Source organism: Eupeodes corollae, chromosome 1 (genome assembly GCF_945859685.1).
Source record: "Eupeodes corollae chromosome 1, idEupCoro1.1, whole genome shotgun sequence".
NCBI classification, from domain to species: domain Eukaryota; kingdom Metazoa; phylum Arthropoda; class Insecta; order Diptera; family Syrphidae; genus Eupeodes; species Eupeodes corollae.
Window position 1 is genome coordinate 268,788,237 of NC_079147.1, and position 16,923 is coordinate 268,805,159.

At 32.5% G+C, this 16,923-nt stretch overlaps 1 protein-coding gene across 3 annotated transcripts in view; it reads right to left on the minus strand.

Annotated features, from left to right (window-relative positions):
- LOC129943424 (A disintegrin and metalloproteinase with thrombospondin motifs like) overlaps positions 1–16,923 on the minus strand; it is a 171,364-nt gene that overhangs the window by 64,712 nt on the left and 89,729 nt on the right. For all 3 annotated transcript variants that reach the window (XM_056052860.1, XM_056052859.1, XM_056052861.1), the window contains exon 5: positions 14,143–14,247. In XM_056052860.1, coding sequence (XP_055908835.1) covers positions 14,143–14,247 — 105 coding nt within the window. The remainder of the gene's footprint in view (positions 1–14,142; positions 14,248–16,923) is intronic.

A 16,923-nucleotide genomic window follows, 5' to 3' on the forward strand; every position in this document is an offset into this window, starting at 1 on the left:
TTGCTGTCAAAGACGGCTTAAGGTAGAAACAAAATGTTACACTATAGTGTTCTTATGCCCCCACTACACTAATGTATTGTTACATTTGTTTCTCATATACAAAATTGTATTGCAACGGAAAAATAACTCCACTCGACTCGACTCTATGACGACTTCAATTCCAATTTCAAATCCAACTTCAACTTCGAGACATCCAAAAGTTGTAAATATTCAAATGTCGTTCGCTTAGATTGATCGCACGTACGGCCAACGACTCCACTTGGCCGATTGAAAGGAAAGTTTTGTTTTGTTGGTTTGTTTATTCATTGTGAACGTGTTTGCACATCATTATGCCACATTTTGGCGGCTTTGATGGTTCGTCTTCGTGGTGGGACGTGAGAGACGAAGTTGAAATGGCTACAATGACTTTTGTTTAGTGGAAGGTCAGTGTTAGGAGGTGTCATCTTTATATAGTTTGAGGTTAGATTCATTAAACACATAAATATGCATGTTTAATCTTTCTCTTAAAGTCCAAAGACTTACAATTTAGCGTCGGTCGGTCGGTCTTGGGATTGGTTGATTCGACATATTTTTTGTTTGCAACTAATTTGACCATAGAAACTTAAATAATTCTTTGAAATGTCATGTTTGTTGTTAAATAGTGGCAGAGGTAGGTTTAAGAGGTAATAAAAGACGACCGGAATGGAATGGTTGTGTTTACAACATAACCTAAGCTGGCATGAAATTGGATACCGCTTTTGTAAGTTTTTCTTTTCTTGACTTGAGTTTATAAACGCTACGAAGACTACGAGTTTAAAAGGTAAAAGTTGTGTGTGAATGCTATGAAGATGCAACAGTGCGGCAGAAGCTTCGAAACATTCAACATTCAGCCGCCGCAACAACAAAAACCACATGCAGATGTGACTGATGATTATTATCGTTGGTCTTATGGTTCGGTGTTTATTTCCTTTTTTTCTCAGGAGACCTCTAAGCAGAAGTTGCAGTGATGTTATTCAATTGTTGAAAGGAAAAGTGATCTCTTACGAGGAGTGGAGATGGAATAAGGTATAAAGATGCCTCTCGGTCTTGAGGAGGAGATAGCATCTATAACGTAATTTGAAATGACAGCATCTTTAAATTGTTGTGCACAGAGGAAGTTAAATTGTTTGCATGCGATAGAAACTGGAAATGTGGTGTGGGTTGCGAAAAAATTTAAATTAATACAAGAAACTTCCGTTCGTATAAAAAAAGTTATAAGGTATATGAAAACTTATCAGGTGATAGTGAGATGAGATGAGATGAAGCTTATGTTATATTAATTTGATCTTGAGACAAACGGCGGAACTTAAATTATTTATTGCAATATTTGAATGAAATGTTTTTGGATGAATCTACAAAAATGTTACTGTGGTAACTTGGAAGAACTTATTGTTCTACTTATTTCTCAAATTCACAAATATGGGCATTATTTAAATAAAGTCGGGAAAAGGAGAGATAATAAGGAGTGACAAGACATTTAAACATTTTTCATATTCTCATGTTAAAACATCTGTCAAAGTCAATGGCATCGAAATGTCAAAATTTAAGCAGTATTTTAAAGTATAATGTTGATGTATTACAATTCTTTAATTTTTTAATTCTACTCCAATTGATTTGTACTAAAAACATTTAAGTAAAAGCATCAGGACATGTCAGTTCCTTGGTAATTTGTTCTGTACTTTTATTTCTTTCGCCTAACCACCAGCAACGTCGCAGCTCTTATTGGAAAAAGTTTAGAGTATACATTTTGCGGTTTTAAAACTATATGGCTGGAATTCTACATCTTATAGACTAAGTTATAAAACCATTTTTTTTCAGTTGAAATTCTGACGTTTACAAAAATGGATCTCTTGACTAACGCATAACGCAAACAAATTGTTAAAAACTACTCCAAAAATGGTGATTCTGCCACAGCCATGTATCGTGCTTTAAGAGATTATGGTTTACATAATCGTCCAACTGCACAAGTAATTGGCAAATATTGTGAAGAAATTTGAGGAGACTGGATTGGTTACAAATATTGAAAGGGAAATTTCGGTACTGTAAGTGAAAGTATTGCCGAAGACCCGAATCTATCGATTCCTCATCGTTTTCAGGAATTAGGACTGTCTTACGACACATTATGGCTTATTTTGCATTTGGATCTACACCTACATCCATACAAAGTCCAGCTCACACAACAACCGAAGCCTGCTGACCATTCACAAAGTCGTAAATACGTCGAATGGGTGCTTGAACAACATGCGTTGGACGGCAATTTTTTCGAACAAAATTTTCTTCAGCGACGAAGCACATTTCTCACAACAATTGTTGTATTTGGGGTTCTGAAAATCCCAATCCCAAATCAAAAAGAGGCCATTACATCCCCAAAAAGCCACTGTTTATATTTGACTTAGAAAGACCGTATTTATGCAGATAAACCTTTGACTCTGCAGTATTAAAAAAAGCACAATCGTTAAGTTATGGCTGAGATACCACCCAATACGTGTCAAAAATTGGTCGAAAATTACCTCAAACGATTCGATGCTTGCAACAATTCGCGTTGTGGATATTTAAATGATGTAAGGTTTCCAACTGTCCATATAGAAGCGAGGAATTGGTCTGGTTTTAACCTTTGCTCAAAGTTCTTGAAGTGTAGTAGTCATGAAGTCAAGGGCGGATCCAGACTTTTCATCAGGGGGGGGGTCACACACTTAGATGAGTTTTAACTCACCGCTTAAAAATGTTCTCTACTGTTTTGTAAAGGATGCTAACAAAATTTTATTATTTGCTAAAATGCCAAGTTTAGTTATCAAATTATTTAGAACACTGCTGTCCAGCAAGGTATGGTCTTACTATTTAATTTGGATGACTCATGTGAAAGCATTCCAAGATTCGAACAGTTGTCTAAATATGCCATATTTAAAAGCTAAAATACAATAGCATAGAGGGTTTTTGGTGCATTTCACGCCGAAATGTAGGAAATTGTTTTGAAACGTTGCTTTATTCCAAAAACAAAACACACTTTTCTTGTTTTCATTTCTATTAATGCGAAGAACGCTGTAAAAATTTAAAAATCCAGAAAATGAGAGAGGATCTGAATGTAAAAATGTCGGGCTTTTTTGACGTAGTTTTTTCGAACTCAATTTCCGGGAATCTCTTATTACTATCGGTTTCAATCTGCTTGCTCGTATTTGAATCTTATCAAGGCGTCAACAAAACTTAAAAATTGTAGAGACAAAAAGGTTTGGTTCTTAAATTCAAGGAAATAGTTGTATTTAAGAACATAATTTATCTAAAAAAAATAAATAAAACAAAGTAAGGTTTACTTACCTTACTTAAAAAGAAATAAGTTGAGAAGAAAAGTTGTGTAGCACTCACAAATTACACGTTTCAAAGCTTTTATATCAATGGATATGAAACGTTTATTATTTTTTTTTACTTAGCCATTAGTTTAACAAAAGTGTCACTTGATTTTTTGGACATTTGTATTATTGAAATTCATGTTTGAATCTAAGTTCTAGAGCTTCCAAAGCAATTTCACTTCAAAAGCAGATATATTTAATTTTTTAAAACCTTTTGTATTCAACAGAAAAACAATTTTGAAATAAATGAGATGTACGACTGAGTGGCAAGAACTTGATAATTTCTTCCAAAAAGTCTGTTTAAAATTGCCTATATTTTAAGATTTAAAAATGTACATATCTCCAAAACAAGTTCTTCTCAATAATTTAAATGCCATTTTATTTGTCGAAAAATCTAGATTTTCATATTTTTTTCGAAAATCATTTTAAATTTTGCCTTAAAAATATTTTTGGTACAAGCACTAAATAAATGAACATTTTACATTTAAATTTCATATATTTCCTATATGTCGCAGTAAAAATCACTTCAATAATAACTATTTATGTGTGTCAAAAAAATGTAATAATAAAATTGAAGGCTAGTTTAAGGAATTTAACGGAAACTTAATATAAAATTGATGAGCTCTTACTCTTATTCAAGGTTTCTTCTTAAGAACTTGAATATTTGCTCTTTTTCTCAGAAACAATTTTTATGAAAATAATTTAAAGCATGACTAAAGTTTTTTCAAGTTCTAAATTAAGCGAAAATCCAAATTTGAGTTGGTAAATGTCGTTAAATTACTAATAAATCTTTAAATGAAATCTTTACTTATAAAACTTAACTGTATAAGCTTTTTGGCCATATGGCTGTGTTTTTGGAATAGTGCTGAATATCTGATTCATATTCTATTATGTTCCTGGTCCAATCTCCAGTCAAAAGTAGTACTTTTAGCAACAAAGTTTAAGGAAGTAAAATACAAATGTTGTTTTCATATACAAAAAAATAAATAATTCAAAATATAATGGGGGTCATATCCATAAATGCAATACGATTAGTTTTGAATTGAAGGGAATTCTTACGAAGAAGCAAACAAATTATCTCCCAGGGGGGGGTCATGACCCCTACGACCCCCCCCTTGGATCCGCCATTGCATGAAGTGATGGTTTGTGCGTAGGGCTGTCATACAAGAGGTCTTGGGTTGAAGCCACCTAAACAAAATTTGTTGCACGAATACTGCCTCTTGTGACGAATTGACAAACCAATATTCCAAGAGTATTTCTTGTCATGAAAAGTTCTTGCTCCAATTAACCGTTCGGATTTGGCTTACAAACAAAAGGTCATTTCCATTCCTGACATGACTTGCAGACAGGAAGGGTTGAGAGTTGTAAGCCCTAGTTCTCTTCGAACTGTTGTGCCACATAATGAATAAATTAAAATTTATTTATTTGATTTAAAAATCTTAATTGTCTCACTTCGAGAAAGTGCAAAGTCCAATAACACGCATTAATCTTCTATTCTACACTTAGTTACTTTCTCAACTTCTCTCACGGTTTAAAGAATGTTTAATTAAAGCTTAATGAACCAATCAGGAAGAACATCACAATCACAACACTGTAACCTTCAATCGAAATTCACTTTCATAGGATTTACTCTGTTTCTTTATAGAAGGTTATTTATTGCACTAATTAAATGAACTATTGTGCAATTAAATCTTTCAAATAAACTAATTTGATTCATCCAATTCCAATTATACATACATTGAGTAATTTTAACTTCAATTAACACAACATTCTCGTTCATACATATCTGGTGTTTTAACCTCTCGTGATATTCAGACTTTTCAAATCAAACCATATAATAACCTAAATTATTGGATTTAATTAACCTACTCTTGATGTTGAAAATGCCAAATAGATGCGATAGTTATGTATTTATGAAATTCATAAAATTCAAAGAATTTAATACATATAGAATTTTAAATATCGAAAGTTCCCATAGCTTTGAGTGATGATGTCCAGCAAAAGTTGTTTCTTAAAGTTTGAAAGTAATCTTGTGGTTTCCAAATATATGTGTACATATATATTTGTACCATCATTAACAAATGGGTACAGACTGCATGATTCACAATTTGTTGCCATTTATTTCTCATCGCCATCATCTTTTGATGGTGAAGAAGCATTTCTTGTTTTAGTGTGAAGCACGTACCCAATACCCATGTTAGCCAATGATTAGAGTCTGAATGCGTGATCTTTGCAATTAGCCATCGTAAAATCACTAAGTAAGCTAAAATATTGCTTAAAAAATATGAAAAAAAGAATCAGAAGTTTCAACCATGTTGAGTCAAGTTTAAAAGTTTGTTTGTGCCTTACACTAGATTGAAAAATTATTTTGCTTTAAAACAAAATGGAATGTCAAAACGAATTGTCTATACATTTTGACTAGTACTTTATAAGCCAAATAATATTCTATAATATCATGTGATTTTTTAGAGCTTACAACTTTTCGATAGCGAAACCATTAAAATGGGTTTTTGACCTTTTCAGTATACTTTTCCCAATCATCAAGCTCTGGACATTTACGAGTATATCCGGAATTCGTGCTCCAAACTTAAAAAAAAACTTCAGAGGCGTTTTACCCTCAAATCATCTTTGGCGATAGAACTTTTTACACGCGTTCTCCTAGATTTAAGAAAAATTCGAGAAATAAAGATTTGGTTTTCAGTTTCTGCTTACAGATTTGTTTTGCTTAAAAGTTTGTAGGATTTCGTGTTGCGTTAAAAAATTGTCAGTTGAATTATTCTTAAAAAAATAAAATTACCAACAATATTTTTTATATAAAGAAATAGTTTAGTTTGAAAATCAAGTTTTGTTAAATAGATTTTTAGTCGAAAACAAATTTTTACCAATTTTAGTAAAATGTCTTACATTTTTACAAATTGGATGAATGAAATTAATTTGAGAGATATCAAGAAACGATCATCAATTTTTAACAAATTTGCGTACTATTTTTATAAAAAAATGTACTGTGTGATTTTTATAAAAAAAAGTACTGAATGTTGGAAACAATATTTTCTGTGAAATAAAAAAAGACAATATTTTAAATTTTTGAAAAGCTATTTAAGTCGAAAGTATTGTTTTTATGCTTTTTTTTTTTGTAAAAAAACTGTCAATTAGATTTTTCTCAAAATTTTACTGAATGATGACAACAATATTTTTTAAAAGATAAATGTAGTTTAAAGAGAATATTTGAAAGTTTTGAAAACATATTTGAGTCAAATATCAATTTGTACAAAGTTTTAGTAATTTTTTAGGTTTTTATTTTTTGTAAAAAAAACTGTCAATTCGAGTTGTCTCAGAATTTGTCTGAGTGTTGAAAACAATATTTTTTCAGAAGATAGAAGTAGTTTCAAGCCAAAATTTAAAAGTTTTGAGAAGGTATTTGAGTCGAAATTCAATTTTTACCAACTTTGAGTAATATTTTCTTAGGTTTTTTTTAACCGTCAATTTGATTGTTCTCAAAATTTTACGAGATGTTAAAATCGTTATTTTTCGTTGCACAAAATAGGTTTGGAGATTACATCATTTTTATTCGTTAAATTTTCGAGGTAACAATTTTTTTATAATAATATTTTATTTATTTATAATAATATACCGTTAATCGAATTCGGATATATTTGTTTGGTATCACGTTAAAATATATACTATAAAATTTAATTCAAGTCTCTAGCGTCATTGGTTCGTGACATTCTTAGGGTTATGCAAAGTTTTCAGATTTTTTAAAAAAATGAATGGTAAAAAAACCACCCACGCAATTTTGTCGAAAGCCTTTTCTGCATCTTTCTGCACTATTTTCTGTATAACAAAATTTATTTTGAGTCGATATCTCTTCTGGTTCTTGAGCTATGGACGACGAAAAAACGTGGTGAACGTACGGGTGTACGAACGTACGAATACACGCTCGCTCAGACATCTTTCTAAAAATCTTTATTTCGACTCTAGAGAACTTGAAACGTTTAGAAATGTAAAAATTTTCAATTTGACAAATCAGACCCATTACAACTTTCTATGGGAAGTTAAAAAGAAGGATGTGACCCACACTTATAACTTCTCATCCCGTCTGTAGGTTTGTCTTGCTTAAAACTTTAACAAATGTTTCATAACAATATTTTGTGTGGGATAAATAATTGTATGTCTATATTTTTCTTTGTTTTCTTAATACTTCAGTCGAAAATTATTCCTTAAGGGTTTTGTGTTGTTTTTCCTGTTTTGTGAAAAAAGTTGTATTTTTCTAAAAGATTAACTAAAAACTACTAACAATATTTTGCGTATGATAAAATAAGTTTGATTTCAAAATCAATCTTTAAAAATTTTAGTACAATTTCTTGAAAATTTGAATTTCTTATAAAAACGAATACAGATCGGATTTTTTTTAAAGAAAATTTAGCATAGAATGAAATAATTTTGATGTCAATACGTTCATTTATCCCCGAGATATCAAGAATCGAACATCAATTTTTACCAATTTTGAGCACTTTTTTTTAGATTTTTTTTTTTAAACTGGCTGTTGGATTTTTAGAAAAATTTTACTTAATGTCGAAAACAATATTTTTTCTAAGATGAAACTACTTTTAATTTTTGAAAAGATATGTATTTAAGTTGAAATCAATTATTACCAACTTTTAGTAATATTTTGTTATCACGTCACGGTAGCGTTATTGGTTCGTGAGATATTTTGGCTTAACCAAAACCAAGCATTTCTTAAGAGTCCTTTCTGCATAGGTCTTTATGGTTCTTCAGATTTAGAAGAAACATCTCTCTTAAAATCGTGTATAAGATTCTGGGGACTTTGAAATTTTTCAATTCGAAAAATCATAAAAAAACAATGTTGGAACTTCTTTTTGGTTGTCTTGTATTTCAAAAAAATAAACCTTTTTTTGCCTCTAAGAACAACTGGAACATTATACCCAAAGTTGAAGACAAAGAGAAAATCGACATTCCACCAACTTCTTGAGTTGTGTCAAGACAATCGGAATAAGGTAATTTTCTAAAAACAATTCTGAATTTTTAAAACAATAATTTTACATAATTTCGTGAAAATAAAATTGAGGCATTTCAATTGTTATAAAAATATAAACATTTTTCAAACATCGCTGTATTTTCTTTCTCAAATAAATTGGCCATGTGAAGATTTTAATTATGCAATACTACAGAGTGATAATCAATGCTACGCGACGCGACGACCGAAGACGATGATCGCACTCTAAACTGCTATATAGTCGTATGCAGACGCCACCGTTGGATTTTTAAGGCCAACAGCATCAGCGTACTGGTCAAAGACGCGCAGATTTCTCTTGCTATAGGTAAGGTATGAACCTATATATAAGAGAAGATGGTTCACGAAATGAAAAAAAAGCTTCCATTGATTATATTCGCAACTATTTGATGATGTTGAAATATTTATAATGCTATGTGGATATGTTTCTAGTTTTTCGGCCCATAGCACTATCGCCAACGTCAAGCATCACTCTTGTTATGGCCCATGAAACTGGAAAATTGAGACTTTAACCTTTTGCTAAAATCGGGGCTAACCTCTGCATTTTGCCACGTCTTCTTCTTCTTTGATATTTCGGTATACGAGTAATATACCTACTTACGAAGTCAATCCTCACTTGATAGTAACATATTCTATTAAAAAATACAAAATAATTTTGCGCAATAATCTTGCCAATTGCGGGTACATCTATCTTCTAGACGATAGAAGACTGACGCGACGGACGCGACCCTAAGTGTGTTAACTTAGAATTTATGGCTTTCAAGATATCCATCACTCATTTGGATAACATGACAAAATGAAACGTATTGTTGTTGTTTTATATATTCGAAGAACAAGAATCCACTAGGGGATTGGTGTTTTAAGAGAATAAATCACTTGTCATTTATTCTGCTATAGGTACCTAAAACCTAAGTGGACCAAAAGCTTCACTCTTTAAGAAGCTGTGATGATGAGGATGATGATGATGATGATGGGGGCTTCTAATTATAGTTCTCGCTAGAATGCGTGGTACTGATGGTAATTGTTGAAGTATGTTAGTAAGTACAGAATAATTTGTTGAGCAATAATGTGGGTTTTAGTAAATATTGAAAAGGTATAATTGGTTCTTTATAAGTGGGTAAAATGCCGCTGGCTGAGTGGCTTTAGCTGGTTCCCCTAGTTTGCTGGTTTGGTTTTGTGATGTGATGTGAGGTAGCCATTATAATTGATGGAGATGGGAACAATAATGTCATTAATCGATTCGACTGATGATGTTGAGAAGATCATGTGGCGTTATGTAAACATCTTGTCAATTGCAAGTCTTATGGGTAACATATCAATCAGAGAATGGAGTCTTTTGATACGATGATCTATTATGTGATGGAGGAACAAACAAAAAATATGTACATAAAACCAAAATCTACAATGAATTCTTTTAGAAAAATAATGGATTGCAAAATATCGAAAATTGAAAGCTTTGATTGATTAATTGCTAAGTAAGCCTTTTCAACGATTTAGAGATTCATTTCTTTTAAAAAAATATCAGCACAGTTTAATGTTTAACTTGGACTTTTGTAAATAAAAAAAATTTAGAAGACTTGTAAGTAAATGAGATAAAGCTTCAAATGAAAGCTTTTGTGATTTCTAAATACTAATGAGATTACTTCATATTCTAAAATTTGAATTAGGTGTTAAAATACTAATTCGCTTTTAATAAAAAATTCAATCAGAATACGACTAAACAGTGGCAGCTTTTGAAAAAAACGTAGCAACCTATTTGAACTGCCATAAACTCAGAGTTTATATGGGTTAAGCAAATTACTGAATTTAAAGTAACTATTTTTTATTTTATTTCTAGTAAAATGTGAGGAGATATTAAGATGCTAAAAACTAGCAAAAACATATTTTAAGCTCAGAAGGTTATTAAAATGGTTTTAGCATTCGTTAAAAATTTTGTGTGCTAATAATTCTATAATTGGCAAATTTTTTTGTAACGATTTATATTTCTATTATTTTGAATAAAGCTTAAAGAAATGTATGTATTTTGTTGAAAATCGGTCAAACATTTGAGTATATTTCACATAAGTTTCTTGGATCAGAATATCAATCCAAAATATGGAATTGATAGTTGATAGAAGTTTCAACTATGCTATTCAAAGTTTCATTAATGACAGTTTACCATTTAACTCAATTTTAAATGCCTTTGCCAAGTAAAGATCATTATTATTCAGCTGCACATCATGAATGTGGGATTGCAACTGAACTCTGTTTTTAAGGTTTGGATTTTGTCACTTAGGTCTATGCATTTTATTTTGAATAATCGATACTTTTTTATGTTTTCAAATTGATTAATATAAGAAGAGCTGCACTCTGTACAAATTTGTTGAAAATTCATGGTTTTGACGGTAAGGTTAGGTTGTGGAGGGTGATGCACCTACAAGTTTGAGAAAACATCTCACTTGTATCTCTTGGTGTCCATTATTCTCCCCATAAAAGTGAAATAATTGGGAAGGGCATGGGAAGGTTAATGAAAATTAAGGTCGAGGGATAGGGGGTTCCCTGTCTTTGAATATTTAAGAATGTCTCTAGGTGACAAGGACGATCCGTAGTATAAGTCGTCGAAAAAATAATTTCTTAATACTGCCATTTTTGTTTGGCTAGGCTTGGGCATTCGCATAGAAGCTGAAAAGTAACATTCTCAGTTTCCTCGTTCTCAAATCATCTACATAAATCAGATAAGCCGATACCCATTCTGTTCATGTGAGTACCGAATAAGTTGTGACCTGTTAGGATACCTATTAGTAACGACAGCTGCGGCCTACCTAGTTGTAAAAGGAATTTTGTTTTACCTTTGGAAATTTATGGCCATAGATTCATAGAAACCCCGCAAGCAGGAAGTGTCCACCTGCTGTTTGCGTATTCAATGAAACTTTGGTGGATTTGTTAATTTACTTGCTTTATTGGCCTGTTTATGGCTTTTTCTGAGCTTTGATTCGTTTTTGGACAATTTGTCTGCCTTTTCAATACCGTCATGTCAATATCACAGTGTCCTGTGACCCAACAGAGGGTAACCGTTTTGGTTTCGATGAATAAACGAAGCTCCCTACGGCATGCATTGCTGTACAAGTCTTGACTCTGTGACAGTTGAAGATATGGTCTTGATTGCTAGTTGGCTGTCGAAAGATATGTCAATGCATTTGCTCTCCAAATTATGCTCAAAAGACACAGCAGTAATTTTGAAGCTTTATTGATCTTTCTTGGAGAGGATTATATGAAAGGATGCCAGACCCTACCCCGTCCCCCGTTTTGGAACCATCCGTAAAGACATATACATGATTTCAATTAAGGGAATTTCTATTCGTGCTAATGTATTAAAATCTATAAGTGGCTTCGAATACTCTGTCTGAGTGCCAATGTCTAAGTTTATTAGTTCTCTTCATGTTTCTGTGACCAAAGGAAGCCCTTTTTTAGTTATTTCACAGTACTAAACGTGATGCGGTTTTGGTCGCCAGTTCCTTCACGAATATATCGAGAGGGATTAGCGGGAACAATGCCTCTGAAACTGCAGTTGGTGTATTCCTCATTGCACTTGTAGTACCTACACGTGCAATTCTTTGAATTGTTGTCAAATTTTTTTGTAACCCTTTCAAGGCTTGGCCACACTACCAAACTTTCGTATCTTAATATTGACCTTAAAATGACAGCGTACATAATGGTTTTAGGGCTTGGACCCCATCTTCTACCAAAAATTCTGCTGAAGGTATCCTTAAAATTTGGTTTACTAAATGCATAAGTGTTTTAAGAAAAACCGGTACAAATTATTAAAATATGGTTTGTTTTCATTTTGAATATCATATTATTGGAAACACGATAAATTGGCACACAATTTTAAACAATTTGGCAAAATGTTAAAAAATGTTTAGCAATTTACTAAACTTAAAAGCTGATTTAACTTATTTTAAACCATCCTAACACCTTATTATATTTTCACAATTTGCCAATGTTAAAATTACGGAACGGCTACTTTAACTTTTAGCAAATTTGCTAAATCCATATGACATCTGTATTTGCTTTGTTAATTTTCACGAACTGTCACTTTTTGGACATGTTTGGATGCTAGTTTTTTAATAACAATTGATAAGCAATTTAATAGTTAACAAAACGAAAAGAAAGGTTTTAAATTTTGGACTCCTTTATTAAATTGCTAAATATTTAGAAAATTGTTAAACTCTTAACATTAGGTTGTTTCAAATTATGTGCCACTATTCATAGACACAATTTAAAACTTAAAACCTTTCACAGAATTTACAAAACAAAAAACGATTTTGTTTGGAAGAGCCTATCAAAAATTTCGTCGTGTCTTGTGTAGTGGCTAGCCTTAACTTGATATCGGGTACAGAACATTTTGTTTGTAAAGTTTTGGGAGGTGAATTACGAATTTATTTTTAGTTTATAGACCACAAGGATTTTGATTTTATACAAAAAATCCAAAAAACAACTCTAGAAATTATACAAAAGGTATAGTTTCCAGGGTTTTTGAATGAATATTTTGTATTTGTATCTCACCGATTTTGAAAATAGTTAAATGATTGTTCAACATCATTAATTTTAGAAAATTAAATCTTATTAAAATATTTAGTCTCTTTTTATTTGACAAAATAAATTCAAGTTCACATTAAAATGAAGTCAAAGTTTTTCTTTGCATATCTCATATTTTCATGACTTTCAAATATATTCACATGCACATTTAAAATAACACGTCACCGATATAAATAAATACAAATTAAATTGAATTTCCATAGAATTACTAATGATTTTGCACTAATAATTTTTATTTTGTAAACGTTTTCTCCTTGAACACTTAAGTACATAGGGGCACACCATTCAAGACACCCAACTGGAACTGGAACAAAAATTTGTATTCCGTAAAAAAAAAAACAAAATTAAATATAATTATATAAATCTTAATGGATTTTATATCCAATAATTTCTTACACTTTGTAACGTGTGTGTATAATTTTGTTGTTGTTTTTCTTTTTAACATAAAATACAATTGAAATAAAGTCTCATAATTACAATATACAGTTTTTACCTATTTATTTAAACCACCTAACCGGCAGATAAACATTATTGACTTTCAGTCTTCTAATGAATATACTTTTCACAGAATATGGTCAAGAACAGGTAAAACGTAAAATTTATAATGTAATTGTAATCCAAAAAGAACCTGCTGAGGTAAAGTGGTTTACCTTTCCAAGAGCGTATTTTAAGTCACTATGGCAGCAGCAAACCACCGAATGGTGTGCAGACACTTGTCTCGTGGTCACCTTGAAAATGTATACACTTTGCTCTGGTTTGGTTAATGTGCTTCATAGGTGGCTGCTTATATCTGTGACTATATATCGGTCAAGGTGGTCATAACGTATCAACAACCGCATAAAGAACCCGAGTACTTCCCACGTATAATATTCGTCGTTGTTAACGTCATCGCATAGTTTGAGCATAGCCGCACCATCAAGCCAGGCCAAGCCGGGGCAGTTCAAGCCCAAGCCAAAGCCAAACCAAAGCCGGTGGTGGAGCCTTGGTCAAAATCAACCATCGACATTGATTTGTGGTCGACCTACCATGAGACTTTGTTGACCAAAATAAACCATACCCTGCTATACAAGATTCTAACAAAACCGAATTGTAAACAACCGATTCTAATTGGCATTATATTATACCGCACTTCAAAGCCAAGCAAAGCTAAGAAACAGGTGCCAAACTTACCATAACAAGATCACCACTTTGCAAATGACGCCGCATTAAAATTGCTGCCATATTCTCTTCGTCCTGGAACACTTGTCCGACTTCCTCCGCCGACAATGACTTGTCCTAGAAAAAACAAAAGAACAAAAATAAAATATTTTAAAACAAATGCGATTAGAACGCAATAAATTAGATACTCTCGTTCACAATGTGCCGAGGTTTATTTTGTTTAAGAAAAAGAAAAAAATTTTTTAAATTGTGTGAGGAGGCATGTTTATTAAATTTATGGTCATTGGACATACCCCCAGGGGGCGATCGATTTAGGGTGATTATAGAAATTCAGAAAAGACACGTCAAGTTAATTAAATGAGGTGAGAACGATATCATATCAATGTAATTTGTTATTTGTTGGTTTTATGTTTTTGTGATTTGTGATTTTTGGGTCCAGGTCAGCGTGTGATATATGAGAATCTCAAACTTAAGCCTACTTGAGCTACACGATAAAAAGATAAAGCTATTTGGCTAACAAATCGAAAGCTGGAGGGCTAAAGTAATTTATTTAAAAGCAGTGGCGGCGGCTTCGGCTTCAGCGGCATTCTGTCAACGTGACCATGTACAGTAGCGAGCAAAAAAAATGCAAACAAAGAGCTCAAAAGCAATAATTGTAAACTGTATTTTTCGTAACGGTAAAAACTGGCTTTTGTTTTTGTACAATGTAATCACAGTATGTGGAGGTTTGATATTGATAAGCATTATTACCGTGCTGCTCGTCTGGTGTCGTCAGAAAAAATTTTAAGTGGTAAATAAGGTTTTCAGTGCGAGCAAAAAAAATGCAAACGGCAAATATTTCTACGAAGGTAAGTAAAATAAATATATTTTTTTGTATAAATCAATTGGAATATGTAATAAATAGAAGCACCTATCGACAGATAGCAAAAAAGCTATCATAAATGCTGTTAATAACGGACGGTTCATGCAGGATATTGCATTGGAGTTTGGAGTGGCGATATCAACAGTTTCGCGCATTGTCTCCAGATATCGGGCACGAGGGGATGCCAATCGGAAGGTTGGTAGTGGCCGCCCACGCAAGACAACCTCCAGGCTAGACCGAATCATTGAAAGACAAGCTAAAGTCCATCCTCTAAAAACTGCGGTGGAAATTATGCAAGATGTAAACGAGCAATATGATGTTAACGTAGGAGTGCATACAATCAGACGACGTTTAGTCGATGCGGAACTTTTTGCAAGACGGCCGGCCAAAAAACCTTTCATAAGTTCCATCAATAGAAGAAAGCGGCTTGACTTTGCGAGGCGCCATATCCACTGGACAAGCGAACAGTGGGCTAAGGTCTTATGGAGCGATGAGAGCAAGTTTAACTTGTTCTCATCAGATGGCATTCACTATGTGCGAAGGCCTCCAGGACATCGTTATAACCCCAAGTATCAAGTTCCTACCATTAAACATGGAGGAGGATCGGTTATGGTGTGGGGTAGGTAATATAAGATAGTCAAGAAATGAAATTAATAGCTCTGCTATTTTTAAGGTTCGTTTTCTCGTGAAGGAGTGGGTCAATTGTGTCAAATAAGTGGTCGGATGAATGCCGAAATGTACAGGGACATTTTGGAAAGCCATATGCTTCCACATTTTCGATCCAATATGCCCGAAAATAGCCTATTTCAACACGACAACGACCCAAAACATACCAGCCGGTTAGTAAGGAGCTACTTGGAAGAGGCCAATATCGATGTTCTGGAGTGGCCACCGCAATCTCCTGATCTCAATCCCATAGAAAATTTATGGGATCTTGTAGATCGGGAGATTAGGAAGCGGAAGCACTCAAATTGTGCACAGCTGATGGATCACATTCGATCGGAATGGGAACAAATACCATCAAATGTTTTGGAGTCTTTAATAGACTCAATGCCAAGAAGATTGGGCGCTGTTGTTTCGAATAAAGGCTTCGCAACAAAATATTAATATGAATAAATATAATATGAACTAAAAACGAAAAAATGTTATCAAAAAATATGAATAAATCACTTTAATTTATTGTTTTTCACATATTTGCATTTTTTTTGCTCGGCTAAAAACGCATATTTAGGTAGACTTTTGGCCAAATAATTGCCTTGAAGTAAAATATTCCACAAATCGACCCTGTTTCGTGAAAATACAACATTTTCAATATTGTGTGCCAAATTTGGTAGCATAACGATGTAAAATGACTTAGTTATCATAGAAAACTCTTTTAACCTTTTTCGTTTGCATTTTTTTTGCTCGCTACTGTATATGCCGTTTGGGCCAATTAATATTGAGAATTGTCAAACATAAAGTCCTTTTGACAGATAAGCGTGACAATTAAGGTAAACTGTTAAACATAAAAGGTTTAATTTAAATGGTTTAGATTAGAGTATTCAACTTTTCATGACTAATTCGAGATATGTGTGTAGCTTATAGGCAGCCTTGAAACTAAAGGTGATAAATGAGAAGGATAACTTCTATAATGTTTACTAAATGGAGAGTGAACTTCTTGAAGGTTATTTTATCTATACCTACTGTTATTTTATCCAAATGAGTTTTAGATATTACTAAAAAAGGGCACAAAAGTAAATAGATTGTTTCATGATCTCCGTAATTGTGACCTTAGAAAGTTAAATTTTTTTTTGTTTGTTGAAAAATTCAGAATTTAATTTATTAATGGTTCAATTAATTAATTGTTTATTTTTTTTTAGAAAAGTGCACTAGGGAATAGATTCTATTTAGAAGAATGAGTCTCAAGTGGTTTACTTCCACGGACAGTTTGA